Below are 24,558 nucleotides of genomic sequence, written 5' to 3' on the forward strand. Positions count from 1 at the left end.
TATTAAGTGCACTGTTAGTCACTGTAAAACATTCTTATCTTTGTGTTAATGGCCAATCACATTAATGGCTATAAGTAACCCCAATCTCAATCAGTTTCTACTCCTAGTTTCTAACTCTGTTCTTTCCTTAGACTAAAATAATAAATTTCTTTTAATAAGCTCAGCTACCTATTTTATTTACTTCTCTCATACATAATAGCAAAATATCTGTTCTATGTCAATGTCAGTAACGAAGACTACTAAGATGTATTGATTATTTGTTCCCAGAAGACAGTTTTAGTGAGCTAGCACCATTCCTCCAGCATATCTTGATTGCTGAAGAGGACCCACAGCAGAGCAAATATCTGGAATACCTGTGAACTCTTTCTTGCACCGGTCTCTGACACTCTCCTCCAGGCCTTCAAGTTGTGATTTAATTTTTTCATACTCTCGTTCTGCTTGTTGGCTCTTGCGTCTTTATGGAACAGAAGTAAGATTTTTAAAAAGTTACAAAATGCAAAAGTAAATAATTTGCAACAGCTCTGAGAGGAAAGCCCAAGGACTGGAAAAAATTGTCATGGCTTTGATTTTTTAAAATACAGCAAAAAGAGAATGGAGGAGAAAAACAGCAACAGTGGCCGAAATCTTCATTCCATGTAAAGCAACCTGGCACTATCACAGGCTGGTTGCTTCAAAGCAGACTTGGGTCAGTAATTTAAAATCCAGTAAGAAGTAGCTACAAATGCTTTCAATCACATATCAAGTACAGGAACTCAGTTTGTATGCCCTGAACAAGGATTACTTGCAACATGTCCTGTACTGGCTGTAAGCCGCCCGGGAGTGTGTCTGGGATCAAACTCAGCGGGTTTGATGGAAGTTCACAAGAACCGTACAGCACATGCTTCAGCTGTATTGATATGTACCGTAGGGGTGAAATCCACTCCTTCCTGAGGGACAGTATGAGGCCCTCATTACTAACCTTAAAATTGGACTAAGTAGGTTTTAAGTGAAATATGGACATATATTTTGGCCCTTTATGAAGCATGACTTCCAACATTAATCATGAAGTTTGTGTGTGGGTAATGTAGCTGGAAAGATGAAAATGACCCCTTAGTCAAAGCCATCCAGCTCAGACCTACAGTGCTGACTGAGGAAGCATAAATGGTAATGGATATTTATAAAGAATAAGCTGTCTCCTTCATAAGTGCCACTTTAGCTGCCATTTCAAAAGGGTATGTGTGCAACTCAGTCTGCAACTGTTTACTTGGGAAGCCAGGGAGCAACCACGTTTATATATAAAGGAGGGACTGGGCTGACTGACACCAAGGAATTTGGCATATATGAGAGGAATAAATTGGTGCTCATACATATCTCCAGCTGTAACTCCTTTTCTTAACTCTGCAGCTGATAAAAAAGATGAAGATAGTTTCTGTAGACTGAGCTGAAGACAATCAGGTAGTACCTTGAAAGCTTTAGGGAAAGAAAAGCACCTAATTAGAAGAACTTACCTGTAACAGATGATAGAAATGCCGATGATTACTATCATAGGAATAAGTACCAGTGGCAAAATAAGATTCAGTGGGATATCAGTCACACGGTTATCATATTCCACCCTTCCAAGGATCCATTCCCGGAGTCCAAATTTTACCTAATTAGATAAAAACAGATATTTATCTCAACAAGTCCAAATGTGAGGTGGTCCACTTCTCAGTTGCACTCTAAACTCTTAGTAATTTTCACAAGTGAATTTCTAGCTCAAACTGCCAACAAAGGAAATACTTCTGAATATTTTAAACAGAATTTGGGTCACTAGCACTTTATTCCATGAAACAATTTAATTTTGCTCAGCTGAGAAAGAAAAATCCCCAGTATGTCTGGCTAGAGTTCTGCATCTCTATATGATGAAGGTAGAAGGCATTTGGCAGCCTTGAGACTGCTCTTTATGTGTGACACCTTTTATGCAGTAGGCAGAACCTGGAGGAAGAAAGAAAACTGCAAAGAGTTTCTTCACAGTACTGCAACAACTTTGGAGAACAAATTACTTCAGTCAAGAGGCACTGTTGATACACGAAACTAAATTCTACAGAAAAGGTAACGTACAATGAATTCAGGAAGGTTATTGATGGTATCCCTCTTCTGCCGTTTCTTTGGTTGAGGCTGTACTTCTGGTGGCTCACAGTATAAGTCCGTTTCAGTTAGAGTTTTTATATTGCAAGGCTCATCACCCACAAAAGCCTGGGCCTCATCTATCGTCATGGCTTTGTTCAGGTTACTGCCCTAGACAGAAAATAAAAGGCTGAGGTATCATCACAAAGTCTTGGGGGACAACAAATCCTGAATTGCAACTTTCCATTTGGATCACTTTTAGAAGCAGATATGATTTGCACTGCAGGATACAGAACAGCAGAGTAATTGGGAATTATGTGAGTCCTCTCCCTTCCTTCCTGATGTGAGATGAGATGTCCCTTCCAGTTCCTGTGAGAGTTCTCTATTGAGAGAGGGCATTTCCAAATGCAAATGCCAGACTCAGCAGGAGGAGGCATCCTCAGTAAACCCAAAGTAGGGCTAAAAAAGATAGGAAATCTCTCTGAGAAGGTGTGTTGGGAGGAAAGGGGAGCTGTCAATGTTTATCATCTAGCAAAGGTCAGGGAGTCTACCAAGAATTTGGGGTATGGCACCAAACATCTGTTAAGGATTTCGCAGAGGAATGAAAAATTCCATACATGCTTCAAGGACAAAATGAGCAAGCACCAGCTTTTGACAAGTTTACCTTTGCATTAATAAGCTTGTTGACTTGTTTTTTGATGCCATCTGTGAAGTTTTCAAAAGTTGGGTCTGCGACATAGGCAAAGGAGTGGCTCTCATTTTTTACAACCAATTTATAATGATCCATTAGAATAACAGTGGTAATGTTATAGTTTTCTGGGTCTTCCAGTATTGGTGGGGAAGAAAAAACCACTGTGGTTTCATTAAGTCTTGTAACAACTGTTCCATAAAACTGTAAGAAACAAGACAAGAAGAAGAATATGCACATTTTAGAGTCAGATTACTTTCTGTACATAACTGTTGATAACTTTAGATCATAGAAATAAAACCACTGAATTTATATCCTCTCCATACAGCAGAAATACCAATACTTTTTTTACTATGAAAAAAAACATATTTTTGAAAAAGAAAATGAAATAAATTTGTTGATGGGAATAAATAATTGATTCGCTATATTCTAGCAGTTGCCTGCAGAAGCAGCTTGGGCTACAGATCAGTTTCCATTGCCTCTAATTTCTATGGCCCTTTACCACTGGACTGATACCATCAAATTCCTCTCAGACCAGGAAGCTAACATGTCACCATTAATCCTGGTCATCTTCTGTACCTTTGAGTAGCTTGGGTCAGTTCTTTTCTGCTTACACCATATAATGCCTCATTGAACTTCAATACAATTATTAAGTGAAATTTTGGAATAAAATTCAACAGTTTCACTCAACTACTCAAGGTAACAACTCAGCTTACCCATCCTCCATCCCCAATTCAACAATGCTTTTACCCTGACACTTTCAGTCATTTAGTAACATCAACCACAGGAACCTAATAGAAACCCTCAATATTTATTCTATCACCATTTCTGTTTCTCACTTCATGACTCAGTACAACTTGATAACTTCTCTGCAACATTTCCGCTATTGTTGTGTAAGTGAAAGCAAACCAAAAGATTAGAAAAGCTGCGTAATCTGCAAAGTCTTTATGGAGAAAGTGTGCTATAGGTAATGCTGACTTAAGCCAACAGGTTGAGTATACCTAAGAGGAGGTGTGAGAAATGTTGATAAACACTGTCAAGAAGCTAAATAGACTTTTAGATTGCCCTGGGAGTCAAGATTATCAAGATAATTACCTTTTAAAGTTTATGTAAGCAGTTTTCCTCTTAAAAATTTTTAGGGATAGGGTTCTAATGGATCCCAATCCAGCTGGCTTTGGCAAACTCTAACAGTTGAATCAAGCACATAATACAAAACATGCACATTACTGACTCTTTATGGATCACAAGACAGTGTTAGACTAAAGAGTCAGCCTTAGAAAAAGTCTTATAACGTTCTTACTGGAAGATCACTTTTAGGTCTAAATGATGTCATTAAATTGTGATCTTCACTAGAAGAGGGGGAAATTGAGACTACTGGTCATGTAAGTTCCTCTTACTACGAGATGCAAGAAGGGTTTTTAAATTTTTTTTTTCACAACTTTTTGTAAACTTTTTGTGAACTTTTTACAGGTGGAATATGCATGAAACAAGAAAGAAGACTTGGTTCATTGAGATGTGAGGAAATAAAAGACACTGATTGTGCAAAGCTGAGTAGTCTGCATTGTCTAGATTTAGATCCTGCTTCAGGCAAATTGCTAATGCTTGCAGGGGGAGAAGAAGGAGAAAGATAAAGAAAAAACAAACACTTTCAAATTCTGAAACACATCTTTTATCTTTATCCATATTGAATGAAATTAATTTTAAAGCAGAAGATTGCAAAGTACAAGTGAATGTAAGGCAAGATGGTAGGAAAGTCAAGATCTTCATCCACAGGGAAACCCTGAAGAGACTCAGGGTTCAGTCTTTATTTCAGTCCAAGCCCAGTAAAGTCCAGTGGTAAAGTTTATATGCTGTTTTTGAACAGAATATATGTTGTGCATCCAGTGTTATGGCTTTGGTGGAAAAAAAAAAGAAAATTACCATTTTTTGATTCATCCTCCCTGCTTCTGGATGCTCTGCATATACCACCAATGAGAAAGTCTGGATGAGCTCAAAACCGGTTCCAGTTACTGTAATATTTCTCCCTCCACTGCAAGGCAGAATCAAAAAGGAAGTCAAGTCATTGGCAGACTACCACAGCTATACACTGCTTCATCCTGCACTGCTATTGCTTCCACTGAAAAAAACTATGTATAATGCCTACATGACAATTAGATATCCTACAAAAAGGACTTCTCTTAAAGCTATTGATGACAAAAGCATTTAAAAGATCAATGTCAAAACTCCACTTAAAACAGCAGAATTGAAAAAAAGGTACAAATTGCTTTGCCAGGATTTTTGGCTGTACATTGATGCCAATCTTTGTGTGCTTTACTTCTCCAATGCTATTATTAAAATCACTCTGCCTACAATACACACATAGAGACAAAGGTGAGGGTGTATTTTCCACAGGTCTGTAGGGACCTGGCTTCTCTATTCCCTTTTATTTGCAGCACATTGTTTAAAAAATAATGCATTCATGTAAGAAGAAGAATGAATGCAAGTTGCCACTGGGAATTAAAGTCATTGAAGTGACACGGATTTAGAGGGATAGTAAACCTCAAAGCAATCCATAAAAATAGGCTTTAGTTTATATAGAAGAAAAAAAAAGTCATTTAAATTTCATGGGGTAAATCACTATTGATCTACCAAAGAAAAATTCCAGGCCCCAAAGTCACCCAAACAAAAATGAAAAGGAAACATTAAAAACAAATCCTATTTTATACAAGTGATTACTCAATATTCAAGGAGACAGGTACTAACATCTCCAAGAGAAGTCACAGCCAAATTTATTTTTAATGTTCTTTTTGCTAGATCATGATGTTACATATTTTACATTGACCTTTAAAAAGGGATGAAAATTTGGAAGTAAACAGAATACTTTCAAACATCAATTTCAATTAAGATCATAAACCCTACATACCTAAATGTGTGCATTGAGAGAGTACAGGAGTTTATTCCAAAAATTTCTATATTTAATATTTTTATTACATGTTATGTTACACATATTTAAAGCCAGTTGTGAAAAAAGTTGACAAACATTTCATTACCTGCTGAAGCTATTTACTGGCAGGAATTTGGTGACAGTAGGATTCTCACTGTATGCAAACAGCTGTGGTACAGTAATTCTTGTGCCCCCATAGTTCATCGTGACTAGAACAGCTTCAACCTTGTTATTACGTCCTGTAATGCAGACGATCTCATCTCCAAATTCAGTACTAGATTGGAAAACAAAAAAAAGAGGAAGCATGTTCTGTTACTAACATTATGGAGTTTTGTATTCTTTTACTGTATACTCCAGAACAGCAAAACCAGGGCTCTGTTTGTGCTTGGTACCAAGTAGTTATGAGAGGAAATAGCACTTCTGTCAGATCACTTAAGCTTTTCAAAAAAAGAGATATAGGATATAACAAAGAAGAGTGAACAAACACAGGAACAATGCAATGTCAGCACACTTAGTGTCCTTTTTTTTTTTTTTTTTTTTTTTTTTTTGAGAAAAGACCAGGGCAGCAATTAATAAAAGGAAAAAGAAGGGAGAAGAACAAGGCATGGGAGACTAGAAAATTAATATTTTATACAGAACCACTGAGGACATGCTGAGTGAAAGCGTGGGTGGGTTTGAAGCAGCCAGTCTAGTAGAGAAAGTGGAGAAATCTTTGGATATCTAAATTCTCCCACTTAAAGTGTTTTTATAGCTGCTCCTTCCACTGAAGCCTCTGAGTGAGTTTCTGTCTGAATGTTACATGCAGAACTCCATTGCATGGGAGGAGTCACAAAGATAAAGAAAATGGATTTGTTTAATTTATAAAGAACAGAAAAGGTTGGTGCTTTTTTAGGACACAGCTCTGTATTGTTACGTACACATTGCAAGGCTGGCTGCCAACTGAAACCTGAACATCCTTCTTGGAACCAGTGGCCAGATTTATACCAGAGATGGTAAGTTTGGTTCCGCCTGCTTGTGGACCACTTTCAGGTCTTATTTGAGAAGGATGAGGTTCCTGCAAAGAGAAGATGGTCAAACTAAGTGATAAAATTAAAATTTATACCAGTATTATTTAGTTTAATAGGTGATATAAGTTTAATATTACTACCTGAAAAAGAATAAAATTACAGCAATGACAGACAAATCTTCTAAAATAAAAAAAACCTTTTTATTATTCACGTTGAAAGAAGTAACAGATAATGTGAATGCACTTTTTTCTTTATTGTATTTTATGAGGCTTTCTACAAGTTTCAATTCGCTATCACAAAATGTAGAGTTAGCTGCCATTAAGTTTGTGAGAGCTTCCTGTTGGATTTCCTGGTTTCATACTTATTTTAAGATTTCTCTTTCCTTTATGGCTGAGTCTACCTTCATCTTTCCTTACCCTTTCCTATATTCTGTGTCAGCTACAGGAGAAAAAGAACCAGGTTTTTAAAACTTGGACAAAACCAGAAAGAATATAAAAATTCCCTTTATCTCATAAGGCTCTCAATATTTGTGGCAAAACTATTAACCTATAAAGCAGTAAAGTTATTAACCTATTGAGCAATAAAGTTGCAAAGAAAGAAAATCAGAAAATACTCAAATTGTCTTAATGTACCTAGAACCTTGGAGTGGGTTCCTTAAAACCAATTAAATCAAGCAGACACGCTTCAAATTGTTATAAAATTTGTATTATATTAAAATTTCTCAAGAAGTTCCCTCCTTTTGTTCTCAATTCAGTCTTTGTTTCAATGATTGTAATCTGGGAGCTCCAACAAATACCGTAAATTAACAGTGAGGGCTTTTCATGAGCAGCATGATTTAATTACTTTGTCGCTAAGTAATTTCTGCTTCTAGTTGAGAAAAGCATCCTTATTCAGGGTCACACTCGAGCTGCTGAATCAAGAGGATGACCGAAGCTGAGCAAGCCGCGTGATGTGGGCCTCCAGCCGGCTCTGGGTGACACTGCCGGCTGACCCCACGCCTCAGCACGCCTGCAGACGTGCCACAGCCCTCGTGCCCATGGGGCCACAGCTGCTGTGCCTGCAGGGAGCACCGTGTCCTGGGCAGGCACTACTGTGCCCTGGGCTGGCTGCACCATGCCCTGGGCAGGCAGCACTGTGCTCTGGGCAGGTAGGATCATACCCTGGGCAGGCAGCACCATGCCCTGGGAAGACAGCACTGTGTCCTGGGCAGGCACTACTGTGCCCTGGGCAGGCAGCACCGTGCCCTGGGCAGGCAGGATCATACCCTGGGCAGGCAGCAGCATGCCCTGGGAAGACAGCACTGTGCCTTGGGCAGGCAGCACTGTGCCCTGGGCAGGCAGCACTGTGCCCTGGGCAGGCAGGATCATACCCTGGGCAGGCAGCACTGTGCCCTGGGCAGGCAGGATCATACCCTGGGCAGGCAGCACTGTGCCCTGGGCAGGCAGGATCATACCCTGGGCAGGCAGCACCATGCCCTGGGAAGACAGCACTGTGCTCTGGGCAGGCAGCACTGTGCTCTGGGCAGGCAGGATCATACCCTGGGCAGGCAGCACTGTGCTCTGGGCAGGTAGCACCATGGTCCTGGGCAGGCAGCTGCCATGGGTGTTGCACACAGTGACAATGCCAGGTCTAAGCGTGTGGCTGGTGCATGAGGCTGGGGCATTGCTATGAGGGAACCTGATCCTGTGTTTGCTGAAGCATACCAGATCAAGACCTTAAGAGAATCTGTAAATAGGTGATGCCTTTTCTGATGTACAACTGTACTGCTTCACCATATTAAAACACAGGCTTTTCTTAAATGAGTCAAAAAAAGTAATAAGCTTATTTCCCAGACTCATGTATATTTGTAAATGACATGAGCTGTTCTCCTCCTCTTGCATAATCTTGCTAAAATGGTTGCCTGACAATAAAGCCCAGGCTTGGGGCTATTTCATACTAAGCACATGCAAATAAAGACAAAGGAAAGAAGTTTGAAAACTTCCCTTGCTGATGAGGGTTTCTTTGATCACTATTACACAGCACTGATCTTCCACTTGAAGGAGGAAAAGCCCTTCTCAGAGACAGAAAGCAACATGCCCACCTCTTCCTAGTCACACAGCAAACCCCTTTCTCTCACATAATTTTGCACAGGCATAGACCATGTCTGTGACAGCTTACAGATACAAAAACAATGGCCCACCAATTGCAGGGAGGAAGGGATTGATATATCACATTTCAGTTCAAAGCTTGGTGAGTCATCAACAGGTTTTTAACAAGCAGCAGGAATCCATAAAAATGCATCCAACTGACTTCATGGTTACTTTAAAAATTTGTTTTATTGAAGCTCAGATATTATAGAAGCATGAAGAACTCTTGCGTGCTCTGCTTTTTTTTATACTTTCATGTCTAAGCAACTTCCCTCTGAAGGAATGCATCATGGTTCAGCACACTTCACAAATCCACAATGACAACTGTAATTTGCTCTCGAGTCATTGAGCTTTAGGAATATGCTTTAACTAATTGGGTGTCAATTGCTTTTCTTCCCCGAGAGAAATCTGTTTGTAAACCCTTCACTCCTCAAGAGTGAGCATATGACTGCTCTCATGCACTAACCTTTGATTTAGCTTTAATTTAATACATCACTCAGGTTACAAGATTTTATATAGGGAAGTCACTCAAAGTAATTTTAAAGCATTTTGAAAGCTCATTTAGGTCTATATAACCCTGTCTGTGAATCCTCATATTTCGATTTAATTGCTTGTGATTTAAGCGAGATTGAAACAAGACACACCAGGGTAAATAAAAAGTTTTAGGGGGTCAGTTTTAAAAATCACATTTGAAGTTTAAATTAGAATAAGTCTAGATATGCACTTTATAGGAAAAAACTCATTTGTGCTTTTTTATAACAGAATTTTGTTGCTAAAAAGATAACAAAACTGTATATGAAATACACAGTTAATAAATAGTTTATAAAAATGGGTCAAATACTTCAAGCATAACCTTACCACATGGACAGAAAACCATACCTTTTATTAAGTTCAAATTAAATCCTAATTGATATAAATTGTTAACTGTGCTGGACTCCTGTATTATCTGCAGTAATTAGCTGCATAGTATGCTTAGGATAGCTTTCAGATCAAAGTGTTCCTCAAGAACCACTAAAAAAAGCAGTGTAGACAAATTCTTTCTCCCTGAACCTCTGAAAAAAATCTGCTTAAAATTTGTAGTCTTTTCCCTAAATACTACCTCCACTGGAAGGCTTGACTCCAAGGACAGGCTTAGGAAGAAAATGAACAAGAAACCACTTAAAGCAGCCTTTAAACATAGACTAGGGAAACAAAAAATGGTTTTTGAAGCATCACACACACTATTCTCTATAACCTCAGCATAATGAATGAAAGGAACTTGCAAGGAACTTCAGCTGGACAGCCATATTCCTTTCTCTTAGTGAAAATGGGAAATAATTGCCTGGTTACAGCTCTGCTGGGTTATCTGAAGGGTCCCTTTGGCAGGGCTCAGCTGTCTCTGTTGCCAACAATCAGTAAATGCAGAGTGAGGTACAAATTTGAAGTTGAATTACTCAGCATCATTTTCTTTGGGGGACCTGTTAGTGGTGGCTGGCATTTGTCTCTCAGGGAATAGGGATGTAGAGGTAGCCAGCTAGCAAATCTCTGAAAAACACAGCTGCAGGGGGAAATGAGAGAAGTATCTGCTCTGTTTTCCACGGAAATGGGTTTTTTTACTTAGAAAGACTCCACCTCTTGGAATTGAAAGCTCAGCTACACCAGAGAGGAGAACTCACCACCAACCCTTCATGCATTCATTGTGCAGACACATCTCAGTTGCAGTTCAGGCTGAATGGAATACTGGGGCCAAGATCCACTCTGGGAACTAACACAGGGAGCAGTCAAAGAGGAGGTGGAATGGTTATGGCTAACCCTTATTTCGTCTTTAATTGCTGATCTTGTAGCTGTCCATCAAAGGACTAATTTAAAAGCGCTTAATTCAAAATATTCATATTTAACACATTTAAAGTAATTCTGCAAATACCAGGAGCTCTCCAGGGAACAAATAATGTGGATGCCTCATAAAGATGATCTAATAAGGAGAAGCTCAATGATGCTTTTTGTGCAGAGGAATTCTTCAGCATGACTGCTAACATTTTGTTACAGTAAACTTGGAAGGAATATTATTTGATTAATTTTAACTTGCTATTCTCTGTTTCATATTTTCCCTCTTTCCCTTCCTCTTAAGGACCTGCCAGAAAAAATAAGCAGCTGAAATAAATTCTCAAGAATTTTAACAATTTTAATAATCATTTTATTGCAAAACCAATGTGCTATGAATAAGTTTTACTGCTCCTTTAAAATATTCATGGATGGCTCAAAGAACAAAGCTCCATCAGCCCACCTGGCAGTCTTCTTAAGAGTACCAATAAAGAAAAAAAGTAGGGTCATGCAAATGATCAACCAGAAAGCATTTTTCAAAAATGCAATTAGGTAGATAGGATCAGGAGGAGAATGATACTTTATTGAATGCCAAGTTAATTTGAAAAAGTGCCATTGGTGGTGATACAAGGCTTCAACAAGAACTGTGTTACCTTCCCATGGTACTCACCAGTCAGACACATACAGACCCTTGGAAGGTGTCAGGTCTAGTCTCATCTTACAGAGCCCTATCTTATGCAGCCTGGCAAAGCTGCACCTGACCCACAGCCACTTACCAAAATCCTACATGAGATTCCTTCCCCTTGCAGAGGAAAACAAGGGACAGACAGTAAATCTGTCAGTGCAAACCTTGTCTGAGGGACAATAAAAATGCTGCTTTTACCAAGAGCCCTTTAAATTGAACTCAACCTGAATGTTCAACTATTACAAATAGGACTGATAAGCCTCCAACCCCAGGTGCTGCAGTATCAGTGATGCTATTTTTTTCCAAATCCCCTCAAGGATTTCTTCTCTCCTTCTTTCTGCCCTTTTGCCATTTCAGTCTCTGAATCAGAAGTACACCTGGTGTCATGATAAATACCTTCCTTTCTTTTTCAGTCCCCTGCACCTTGCGATCTTTGTTGACTCCATCAGAAGACACCCGGGGGAACTCACACTTTCTGTAACATCACTGTAGCATCACACGGCAGTGCTCAGTGCAATTATGATGTTAAGCAGAACATTAGATAAGGTATCCTGTATGGAATTTGTAGCAGTCCTGTAAAAATTCTTCTGGAAATCATCAGCCCTTGTGAGGACCTGCAATACTTCATTTCTCATGGACAATGCTGCAAATGATGATTTAACCCTTGTTTTATAATTCCTTTAAGTGTAGAAAATCATTCAAACATATTTCAGTTTTTTCTTATTTTGCTTGAAATAGAGGAATATTTATTCAGGTCTATGCTTCTTTTGTCACCAGGAAAATACTGTTCATGTCTTTCAGGTAGTTTAATGTTTGAGCATAAATATTTTCTGCAATAACAGGCTACCTTGTTATGAGGGCTTTTTGATAGTCTAGTTTGAAAAAGCCTGTTCCAATGTCTGTCAGCTGTTCAGTGGCCTGGTTTTTGAAGAGTCTGGTAAGCCATCTCCCAGCAGAGGGACTTTGTGCCACCAGGACTCTCCACTGCATTTCGTTCTCACAACCTTGCCATGTGTTTGTAGCAAGTGGATTTGCAGTTTTGATAAAACCTGTGCAAATCCACAGATATGCTGTTCAGAATAAAATTCAGTGGTTCAGCTGGGAGTGATACTCAATCATCATTTAGCCAAACTTGTTACCAGGTGTAACTTGCTCCCTACTGTATGATTTATCCTGAAAAAATGATTTGATCTAAACAGCATTTCTTGCTTGTAGGTCCGACCAGAATGTAGCCTGTTTGCAATGGGAGATTTGAGCACTCTACATACTTTACATATAAATCTTCCTTCAATCCTACCTAGATGTAATAACATTGAGTTAAAGATCTCAAAGTCCACCTGCAACCCTTTCCATCTTGTACCAGACTGCTGGGTAAGTATTCCTGAACTGGTAAGTAGTTTTCCCAATGCTTTGATAACCACAAGGCTATTATCCTTGTTGAAAGGATAATAATGCTATAAATAGGATACCTCTTGTGCTTTTACACCTGTGGTTAGTACCCATTCTGTTGCTGTGGTTTACCTGAAAGCAGTGGTTATCTGCTTCAAGCAGTGAGACAACAACACTTGTACATTGCTTTTGGTACCTAATGTTCAAATAATGTGAGCATATTTAGTACCAAATTCATTTATTCACTTTGTAATACCAATGCAATACCTGATGTGGCATTTACATTCCTGTGTGCCACTGTCTTATCCTTGCTTCATCAGCACAGTACTGGGAAAAAAAAACCCAAAGAAAAATATTGACAAAAAAGCTCCAGCTGACCCAAGTATATATATGACTTCACCTTCAGACCATTTTCCAGCATCCTGTTTTCTTCATCACAGCCAGAAGTCTCTTCTTTGCTTGCTTTGTTTGTATCTTTTGCCCCTCACTTAAAAATCTGTTCACAGAAATGCAGATATATTTTTCATTGCAGTTTCATGCTTTCTGTGTGCTAGAGGGTAAATTATCTCCATGTCTGTTCCACTTATAATCACATTTAGACATGAACTTGCTTATTAGCAGTGTACATGGCTGCTGCTCTTACATAGCTGCTGTAGATGCTCTGAGCATTCACATTTAGCTCTTACATTTTTCATCCTATTTATTAATCTAGAATGAACTTTTTAATCTTTAATATTTTATGAGTAGCAATTAGTCTTTTTGTAGAGTTAGGAAAGTGCTATCTTATTTCTTCAAATTTTTACTTCTATTTTAGTAAAAAAATTACCATTTGTAGTCTGAAAATTCTCTGAGAGAGCTCCTAGCATTTTAGATCTCTGTGGTCTCCTGGTATCAAATCAAAGCTCATCTTTTACCTGGCTAGCAGTGGGGTTATTCCTATTTTGTTTTGTTTTGTTTTCTGCTTTTTCACAATTTTCTTTGCAATTAAAGATATGGACGTGTAACAGAGAACCATATCCCCAGCCTCTTTTTCGCTCACCCATCTTGCACCTGGGATTGGATTTTCCAGACTGATTCATGTGCTTTTTCACTCATTTTGTCTGCTCTGCAGCTTTCCTGGTTTGTCATGCCCAGCCATCTCACTTCTGGTCCCTTGCACACTCTCCCAAGAACAAGAGGAGTGCACATCCATGGAGCATCACCAAAGTTCTGCATGTCTTCTTTATCCATTTCTTTGCTTTCCCATTTGTCAAGCACATCCCTCAAGTACAACCTCATCCATACAAAGTTTCCTTTTCCCAGAAGAACTCCTGGACATGACTCTGTAAATAAGGAATACTGTCTACTATGGTATCCATCTGTGGTAAGCAGTTTCTAGCCCATGAACTACACCACTGAGATAAAACTCGTTGCCCTTTATCCTTCAGTAAGGCAAAAAATCAAGTAGAGAAACAACAAACCACCAAGGAGGCTACTGGTGGATCACAAGAGAGGCCAGAAATTCAAGAACAGTTGGACAGCAACAGAGGAGGGGAACCTAACAGAGATGCACAGAAACCTTGGCATCTGAAGTCTATGCTTCAAAGGGAGATGCTGGAAAAAACACCACTGTGCCAGATCACAAGCAGAGACACAACTGGGAAGGGAAAAGAGGACGGTGTCAGAGTATGTCTCCGTGATGCTGTGAGAAATGCCAGCTGCAGCACAAGGGGAAGCCAGCAGCAGATGGAGGTGTTCAAACGGACATGATGGGCAGCAAATGGCAAAGCCACCTAAGCTCCCTTCTGTTGGCTCCTGTAGACACTGACCTCCATTTAGGGGTTTGCCTTTGATGCAAGTGCACTTCTTCACAAATAGGAATGGGTTCTTGTGCTTCCACACAAGCACAGAACAGGGATGCTGTTTCCAAGACCTGATGACAGTGCACACAGATGTGAATAAGATTTTCACAAGTATACAGGCCATGTTGTTGCTTTGCCTTTATCACATCCATCTTTCCTTCACAAGTAACTCTTCCCTTCCTTCATCCTGGTTCCAGCTGCAGAAAGTTCTGGCTCTTGAAGAAGTAATTTTTTACCAAAATTATCTGCCTCACACTGAAAGCCAAATTGTTCTGCCATCTCTTGCATATTATGCACACAAAAATAAAAAGCATAGCCTATGTAAACACCAGCCAGCTTCTTGGAGGTCAAAATGTTGTTTCATAGACTATAAAGGTAACCACAGGAGCTAAATTAAACCTCTGAATGGGGAGCTCAAGTCATCATGATCTGTTCTTTCCCCCTCAACTTCCCTCCTTTCTCAGACTCATGGGAGCCTGTTTCTTATTTCTTCAGACAAGCCACCCACTCACAGGATATTCAACCAGAGAGTTTCCACTGTGCGTTCTTGGCAGCCTGGTGTTCACCGCAGTGGCTGACCTGACCCACTGGCTCACCTCAGCACAGCATCCATAACACAGGTCAGTTCCTGGCTTTCTGCAACAGCAGAGAGATGAGCTGAGTCCTGCCTTTCTGGGGCTGCTTTGTCCAAACCTTACACCATGTAAGCTGATCAAATGCTTCCAGGCACTCCAGGTGCCCAGGCAGGGCATTTGCCTGGCAATGTACATTGTGTGTTGGCTGCTGCAGATGGGATACTTAAGCAAAGGGTTGGTATGTTAAACAACTTATTCTTTGGACAGAAAGCAGCATCTTTTTATCATGAGGCAGACACCATATGATTTTCTAAAAAGACCACAGAACTTTTCTTACAGGTTTGATGGAGAAATGGAAGCATGTAAGACTGGAAAGTCTGCACTATCATACATCCAGCGTTTACTGGCAGTTCTTGAGCAGAATCATGAGTACTGGGTGGTGGAACATGTATTTAAATGCATGGCTCAGATGATAGAGAGTTAAAACTAATATCCACATGAAAAAGGGCCAACTTCACTGAAACTCTCGCCTATCCAGGAGTTCTCCTGTCCCCCATGTGGACTGACACACAAACCAGATGTACTGCAGGACTTAAGAATAAAGTAAGAACCTCTGGAAGCAATTCCAGACTTTTGCGGATGTGTGGTTTATCAGCATCAATCATAATGGCAACAAGCATGTAATTTTCCCCACAAAAAAAACCCACCCAAAGGCCCCAGCTAGAATGTGAAATTAATGCATAGAGGCAACAACTCGGAGAAAAATCAAGGAGTGAGCTGAAACCCTCCACGAAAGCCTTGAGGCACTGATCTGGTGTGAGCTCCCAATGCAATTGCTTCAAACATCAGGAAGCAAAGTGCAGGATGGATGCAGGTAAGAGGAAACTGCAAGTTTGGGGGTACATTAAGGTGGAAGAGTGCACCTTGTTAATTGAACTGTGCTTCATTTCACATTCAAACTTCCAGTATGGTGAATAGTGTTGTTCAATTTCTTTTCTTGGGATCGGGCTCTAATTTATCCTCCCTTCCTCTTTTTGGTTATTCATCTCAGTTAGGTAAACCCACACCCTGGTTTACAAGAAGTCATTTTTTCCAAGCAAGTTCCTAAACTACCTTCAGCACCTCAGAAATGTATTACACTTCTGCAAAGTTCTACCTCTAATTTCACCATCTTAGATTTATTTGAGCTTTCTGAAACCATATAGTTATTTTAACCTGCACAGCCTAAACCTCACATAATTGTTCCAACAAACGAACACTGGAGGGGCCAGAACCAGCCACAAACTTTTGTCCTGGTGCCTTCAGTCTAAAGAAAAGGTGTTCTGAGAAAAGAATCAGCACTTCTATGGGATCATACAAGCAAATCTGGGCAACTTGGAAAAGCTTAACACCTTCCTTTGACACTGCTCCTCATTGCCATAGTAACAAGCAAATCAGATAAAGTTAACAACAAATGAAAAAGCAGGACTGGCCTTTAGCCATGTTACGGCTCCACCTGCTCAGAGACCAGCCAAGCTGTCAGTGCTCCAGATGCACCGCATAGCTGGATATTAAAATTTAGCATAAGTTCATTTCTATTTCACTAAACAGGAGAAAGGTTATTGCCTGAGCCTGCTTATAGGGAAACAATAGAAATGTCAGCAGAGGATGACTGGGTTATCAGAATTTAATTTCACTGGGACTGTACTTGAACTGAACTCAGGCTGGATAGAGAAATTGTGATGGGTAGGGAGACATAAATCTTTCTTCTCCTGTTGTGCAGCAAATATAGCTATTTACTGTACAGCACAGATATTTGTGGGCCAAGGCATGTTTGTTCAGAAATAATTTTAAACTGAAATCATGGCTTCCCTTTTAACTGGATTTTTGACCCATTTCATGAAGGTCTTGCACATTGTCAGTTCTGAAATGCTCTGTGCTGGCAGACAGGAAAGGAGCATGAGTCTGAGCCCCAAGTTGTTATGACTACTGAGTCTTATCAATCCACCTTTAAAAATAAATCACACTGTTCAGACTGGATATCAACAAGAGCCAAATGTAGTACTACTTATAGAATCACTGAATGGTTTGGAATGGAAGGGACCCTCAATGCTCACCTAGACCCACACGTGGGCAGGGACACCTTTCCCTAGATCAGGTTGCTCAAAGCTCCATCCTACCTGGCTTGAACAGCTCCAATAATGGGGCAGACACAGCTTTTCTGGGCAACATCTTTTAGTGGCTCACCACTCTCATCATATAAAAAATTCTTTCTTATACCCAATCTACTTGCTAAGTGCTTTTGGTGGTAGATACTAATCACATGTACAAGGCTGAGACAGTGGGCTGGCTGTATGGTGATATCTCTGGTATACACAGACACACCAGGATGAGCATCTCCAGTGTCTTCTGCCCTGTCATGCCAACACTGCATGTGAGAACACATCAGTGAGAACTGCATCTAGAACAGTCACTGTTAAAGATGAAGGTATTCTGCTTCAATTGGTCAGAGCTCACAGTAAAAACAGTAGTAGTTTCCAGCAGAAGGGTAGCCATCTCATGTGCCAAAGAAACAGGGAAATTGTTGGGGGTTGGGTTTGTTCCTTCTTTCTCTGGGGAATTTTTTCCCCACGGGTTGCCAAGGGGACCGGGTGTTGGATACTTGAGAGTGCTTGGCTGAAACAAAGAGATGGACAAAAGGTGGAAGGGGGAGATAACGCAGGTAAAAGACACAGCTTGAGGCAGCGGCGTGCTTTTTTGCTTCCGGCGTTCGGGAGACGCGTGTCGGCCGCTCCTCGAGGAGCTCAGCCGCCGCAAAGCACGCCGAGCAGAAGCTGGGCCGCTATTCTGCCTCGCCTTCGAGCTTCTTCGGCGCTGCTCCTCTTGCTGCAGCGTGACCCTGCACCCCCTGCGCTGCCGGGACATCCTGCCCCTGCCTGCCGGGACACCCTGCCATCCCAGCTACCAGCCCGGGACTTTTCCACTGTTCCAGCTTGGTGCTCTGAGGATCCTGCAGGGACACCGAAACCAAACTGCCCTGGGTTTTGTGAAACAAAGCCCTCAAGGTTCTTGGTACTGTTGTCGTTTGTCATTAATGCTGTAGTTGTTTGGTGGGGGGGGAGTTTTTTTTGTGTTTGTTTGCTTTGTATTACATACTAGTAAAGAACTGCTATTCCTATTTCCCAAATCTTTGCCAAAGAGCCTCTGATTGTAATTTTACCTAGCAGATACCTGTCTTCCTAAACCAAGACAGAAATGCATAAGAGAAAATTTATTTTAGGAGGGCTCTTGGAAAGAAGATTATTTTCTTTCCTTTGTATATACTGAGTAGAAGAGGTTTTACACAAAGCACAGATTTTGCATGTCTGCTGAAAGAAGTCACCAAAGAACTGTCTGAAAAAAGCACTGAAACAAGACTGCAGCTTTTAAGCCAACATTAGCTGATGCAACTGTCTGCTCTGATTGTCTGTTCTCATGCCAAAGCATTCCTGTCACACTTGTAGAGGTGTGCATCAATGTGACAACCCATACGGACTTCAATCCTACTGCAGTCCAAAGCTGGCTTCATTTTCTTGTGGAATAAAGAGAAATGAAATTAGAAACCAGTATCATCAGTTTTAAGCTGTGAATTGTATTACTTGCCAATGCTTTCCATATTGTAAATAGATGGAAAGTTTTTTGCAGTAAATAAAAATGCTCTTTATCAGCAGTTGGTTTAGGCATCTGATTTTTCAGTAACCTCAATGCAGGCAGACACTGACACACAGGGAATTTTGGACTTGCAGGAAAACATCCATCTAGTTGATGCTTGTGCACAGCTACTTCTAGTATCTCATTGATAGGCAATTAAGAATCTTTCCCTGAAGTGGCCAAAAGCAGTGGCTCCTAAAGTCCCTCTCAGATGGGCTGAGCAGGGAATCACACCAACACAAGTCCAAAGACAGGCTTCAAAGCCTACATGGTTCAGGTAACATTTCAACCCAGTTCATAATAACTTCATGTGCTTTCCAAGAAAATCATGGGAAAATCTTTCTATTCAGAAGGATAGGAGAGCTGGTGCAGAACATACCCAACAGATTCATGTCAAAATCTCATGCAGGTCTTACTGTCATAGTCTCTGTCCTAGAGACCACAAACATACACATGGGAGATTGTTCTCTGTTTAAAATCATAACCTACATTTCCACAAAGGAACAGACGACATATTCAAGCAAATTGGGTAGGTGTATTTTGCAGCAGTTTCACCAGAGCGAGGAGGTATTTTCTTGGAAATTACAGAAAAGCCACTTCTAGCCTGTTTTGTGTAAACAAGAATATCCTCTTCTCAGTTAAATGCCATTTTTGACTTATTCCACTGCAGACTTCTTTCCTTTACTTCTCACAAGACATCAAGAATAAATGAGACAGAAGTTTAAATAAGAGAGAAGATAAAAGCCTAACACACAAGTTATGTTTTATAGTTTTATAGTTTATAGGTGTAATTTTAAGTATCAGTGTGGGGACTGATACTATTTAAACCTCTCAACTATCACGTGAACTTATAAAATTTGAAGACCTCATAGATACAGATAAAGCTACTTGCTGCTAAAACCACAGGCTAGACCAGCTATAAGCTAGGGCCACATTTAGAGCAAAGCAATTAACACAGAAATGAAATTCTCTTTCATAGTCACACTGAAAACAAAGCACATAAGTAATATGAACACACATCATGCTGTCTGTGGCTCTGCATGCCATACTTTTGAATGAAATAAATTTTTAAAGAAATTAATGTACCTTCATTACTTATTCTTCAGCTGCTCTGCATCCATTCTTCTAATTAGGAAAATTGCCTAGACTAAATATCGTGATTAAAATAGTGCACCATGTATCTAGAGAATACCTAATTTTTTGCAGTGCTGACTTTTTTATTTAATAGTGATACTTAAGAGATATTATGTCACTAGTCAATAAGTTTATTCCAGTTGCTTTTCTACCACATCTTTTTAACTTGGATGGCAAACAACATCATCCTATTTTGAAACTCTCAGTCTATTGATCAGAATTGATTTTTGGTACACCTTTTGTATATAGAAATGCTGGGATTGTTTTCTAATACTTTTCAATGACAGTGCTATTGATGAAACAGTAAGACAACCACAACTGATTCTATGCTTAACTTTAACTTATGTCACACACGCAGTATAAAACAGGTCTCTGAAATAAAATGCACTTACCTGGTATGTAAACAGCACTTCACTTGGTGATTTACCTAATTTTCCATTGATGTTAACTTCAATTTGACCTTGTTGTAGTTCATTCATTGGTCCAACTTCACACACAATCCTAAAAAGAAAGAATGTAAGCTTATCTGTTAGAAGTAACAGCTGCAATACCACTGCAATGTATGTGAACTACCACACACACTGCCAGCAAGAGCACCAACTTTGCTTTATTCTAGACTATGTAATCCAGTGCTGCCTCAGAGTCCCAGCAAAACCACCCAAGAACAGTTTACTCATCTATCTAAAGGCTGGTAAAACTGAAACCTGAGCACTGCACACAGCTACTTTAGCAGTCTGTTAGTAGAAGTGCCTTCTGCAGAAGACTCAAATTCAGCCCATAAGTCATTTGAACCTCTGCAACCCAACACAAGATTTACAGTGGACTTTGTAATGTTCAAAAAACCCAAACTCATAAAGGACCCCCCACCTCCTTGATCAGACCATCAGCTATCTTATAATTTTGTGTTTTAACTGCTGATAATTTTGTTTTGCTTTCTTGCTAATCTTGCTACCTTTCAGCTTCAAACTACTGCATTTTCACACCTATGATCAAAATCCCTTCAGAATTACTGTTCTCTGAAAATAAATTCACAGATAACACATGCAAAATCAGAGGTCAAGGAATACCAGCCAAGAAAATGCTGCCTTAGAACTAACACTGCTACTGAGTGATAGCTAGGATGTTTAAATTTTTATTTCAAACAGGTAAACCACAGAATGAAAGCATGAAAAGGCAATAAGGATTCGACACACTTGAAAACTGGGACAAATGCTTAATGGAGAGCTGATAATACAGTTAGATAAGGAGGTATCTTAGTGCTCCCAGTCTTCTCAGTCAGACAGTTTCATATAGGCCACACCCTGAGGATCACTGCTCATTTCTGTCACTCTTTCCCTCCAGGATTATTGCTATTCTTCCTTAAGCAGTGCATGACTGCTTCAAAGAACCCAAAGTAGCAAAAAACCCCCCAACGACTCCAAAATACTGGGTATAATGTACTTAAATCGGGACTTATAATAAAAGGATTGTCAAGTCGCTCTGCAGATCACTCCAGACCTTTTTTTCCCGGGTACTGGCAAATGGACAAAATTCTCTGAATTCTTGCATGTCCTGGCATGTGTATGGCTGCCTGAGCCTGTTCCTCATCATCTCTCTACTGTATTCTTGGAAGTTGTATCTTCATGTCAGGCAGAAACAGGAAACGGTGCCTTCGGAGGAATTTTTACCATATGTCAAGCTAGGGAAAGCAGTCGGGGGCCGGGGCCGGGGGGTGTGGGGGAAACAGCATAGCAGGGATTTTAATTGGAAAAGTTCCTTCCCCTCCCCAGCACTGGCACTGCCTCCCTTCCCCCACATTACTAATGGAAAACTACAAAGAATGACTTCTCGAAGGCCAACAATTAAATCACCGCAGGGCCAGAAAGCACCCTTAAGTGTCTTAAATCTTGCTGTGCATGGTAGCCACTGTCTCCTAAAAAGACTAGCTTTTAACTGCAGAAGGAGAGGGGAGCAAGACAAGGCACTCTTTATTATTTTTAAATTAAATTTTATATAAAAAAGGTTATAATAAAACAAAAGAACAGAGGAAGACAATTACAGAAAATTAGAGATATCTATTTGAAGATTTTGACAACTTCTTTTTTAAGGCTTCCCTAATCGGGAACATCCTTCAAAACCCACTAATTCGTTGATAAATGACATGATGCAAGTTGCATTTGTTCTCACCCATTACTACACTGCCAGAACTTAGGAAACCAGTAATGTTGCTATGATACAAGGAACTAGTCATCTCAGTTCTGGCTCCTTTCCATGTATTTAAAAATATCAAAAAGCTTTAGAAAAAGCCAAGAGGATGGGGAAATTCTTGTAAGGCTATGTTGCAATTCAGTGCAGCTTTTACAAACACTGAAAATAGGGAATGGGGAAAAATGACTGATTGGAAGTACATGTAAATGCAGGAGTGATGGCAATAAAATTGGGAAGCAGTAAGAAATAAACAGCTATTCTTTACCTTCTTCGGTCTTAGAGGCCTGGGAAGCTTCTAAATGCCTGATTCACACATTGACTAAAGCTAAATATTTTTCAAAAGCTAAAAAAAACCACTTAGGTATCTTCATAGTCACTTTCCAAACATGCCACAGGAATAACAAAAAGTTACTATGTTACACTTTAAATTGTAGGAAGGGAAAGAAAGCCAAGGTTTCAATTGCAGGTTTCCAAAGTGAATGAAAGAAAAACCATGCTGCCTGAAAAATGTCATTACTCTCAATATTAATACTGAAGCTTCCTGCTATGCTTTTCATCAGCTAATATCAAAAGCAAATTTCCCTCTTGAAATTAGAAGATTGATATAATCTGTAGTAAACAACTAGATACCTACCTGGAAGAATTTAGGCATTCTGTTTTAATTTTTGGCACTGCTTAAGAGTGTGACAAGTAATCCGCAAAACATTTACCAACCTGCTTAGGCAATTCAACATCCATGGACTTGTTGGCTTCGAAATGAAACTTAGTCATCTACAGCTAAACCTAAGCTCGGGCTCCCTCCCTGTCCCCAGGCAAGAAACTCTGTGGCTGGACTAGATTTAAGTTTCCTCTTGTTTTGCCTACTTTCCCATAAATCTTGTATGCTTGGCTTCACCATGGTTCAGATTTAGCAAAGTTTTAATGACTAGATGCACATGTAGAATGCTTTTAATTTAAAAACAGTCTTGATATATGTGCAGTAATAGTTCATGGAAGCTTTTCAATCAGGTAAGGAAAAAATTTCAATCAGGAGCAGGATGGTAGTGCACCATTATAAATTTGTTGCTGTATTACGATCTATAACAATTCTAAATAAAGAGTCATCCATGTTGCTCTGAAATATTGCAGGTATATCATAGCAATAGTTCTTTCTTCAAATGGTAACATTTTGTAACCACAAGAAGATCATCTCTTCTTGAAAATGCACAGAGGTTCCTTTTTTCTTCTAAAATCTTGTGAAAAGCCTCCATCAATTACCTTGTAGAAACAGAGTAGAACTCCTCTTTAAAAAGACATTCCTTGCCTGCCACTGTTATATTTTTTACATCTTCTGCCTTTATTCCCAAATTAGATCCCATTATGGTCAGAAGAATTCCGCCACTTAGTGGTCCAGTTTTTGGCTCAATCTGTTTGCACAAAGGACAGGGAAAAAAAAGCAAAATTAAATAGTACAGTGACTGTATTGCCCTTCTATATTATTTAAAGCTACTTTGACTTACCAACATTTGAAATGCAGATGTTTCTTGTACGACAAACAGAAAAACATGCTATGCAACTTTTAAATGTTAATTAATCATCTGTTAGCTCAGAACTAGCATTCAACACCTGAAGACTTCATGTCTCCTGTGGCAGGCTGTTACATACAAAATGCTTGATGGGTTTTTATTCTGTTTTAAGTTTGCCTCCTCCATTGACATACTGTGATTTTTAAAAGCAAATGGATTGCACTCTTCTCACAATCCTTCCATGGAGCTTTTCCAGCATTTTGTTGTTGTAATTTTATCCCTTTAGGTTTACAGCAGAGCAGTGCACCTTCCTAACACACTGTGCTGCCCCACGTAGCGTCTTCAAAAGTTGCTCCAGTCCCTTGATTTTCCTTACTGCATCTCATGGTAGGGTGCTGCAGCATAGGCTGATGCTAATTAAGTCATTTGCAAATAAAATGAGGACAGAGAAGATCGTGCAGTTGCAGTGGACTGCTCGGACTGAAATATGGCCCTAACAGGCACTTCAGTTTGGAATATTTGTTGGGAGGCTAAACTACTTTCCTACCTAATGCTTGGAGTACCTCCAGCACGACCTTTTCAGATCTGCAGCTTTGGAGGGCTGCAAGTTTGCCATCAAGAAGAGTGAGGTTGCACTCCAATGGCTGCTCCATCGAAATCAGTCTCTCAGATCTCAGCAAGTGTGAGCACAGTGATGTGGTTGCCTCTGCCAGCTGCCTACCCCACTGGCTGTCTGTTTGCACTGAACCCCTAAACAAACTAGCTGAAAAATTACTCAACTGTTTGTCTAGCTATTTCCAAATGTTATGTTCATATCTAAAACTAATGTAAGGTCTGAAAGCCTAATATAATGTAGTATCTTTTGTTAATCCACAATAACGTAGAAACAGTGTCCCAGGTAAAAACACTTTTTTTCTTAATTTTCCTTTTCTTTTTTTCTCAAA

The 24,558-nt window shown here is 39.8% G+C and overlaps 1 protein-coding gene across 6 annotated transcripts in view; it reads right to left on the minus strand.

Annotated features, from left to right (window-relative positions):
• PLXNB2 (plexin B2) overlaps positions 1-24,558 on the minus strand; it is a 253,985-nt gene that overhangs the window by 26,817 nt on the left and 202,610 nt on the right. For all 6 annotated transcript variants that reach the window (XM_066182975.1, XM_066182972.1, XM_066182971.1 and 3 more), the window contains 9 exons: positions 23,367-23,515; positions 20,315-20,423; positions 6,614-6,750; positions 5,803-5,970; positions 4,694-4,802; positions 2,750-2,977; positions 2,080-2,256; positions 1,488-1,627; positions 354-454 (listed from right to left, as the gene is read on the minus strand). In XM_066182975.1, the coding sequence (XP_066039072.1) occupies positions 354-454; positions 1,488-1,627; positions 2,080-2,256; positions 2,750-2,977; positions 4,694-4,802; positions 5,803-5,970; positions 6,614-6,750; positions 20,315-20,423; positions 23,367-23,515 (1,318 nt within the window). The remainder of the gene's footprint in view (positions 1-353; positions 455-1,487; positions 1,628-2,079; positions 2,257-2,749; positions 2,978-4,693; positions 4,803-5,802; positions 5,971-6,613; positions 6,751-20,314; positions 20,424-23,366; positions 23,516-24,558) is intronic.

The sequence above is a fragment of the Chamaea fasciata genome, unplaced genomic scaffold (genome assembly GCF_029207755.1).
Source record: "Chamaea fasciata isolate MVZ Bird 193981 ecotype frontalis unplaced genomic scaffold, bChaFas1.0.hap1 SCAF_5, whole genome shotgun sequence".
NCBI lineage: Eukaryota > Metazoa > Chordata > Aves > Passeriformes > Sylviidae > Chamaea > Chamaea fasciata.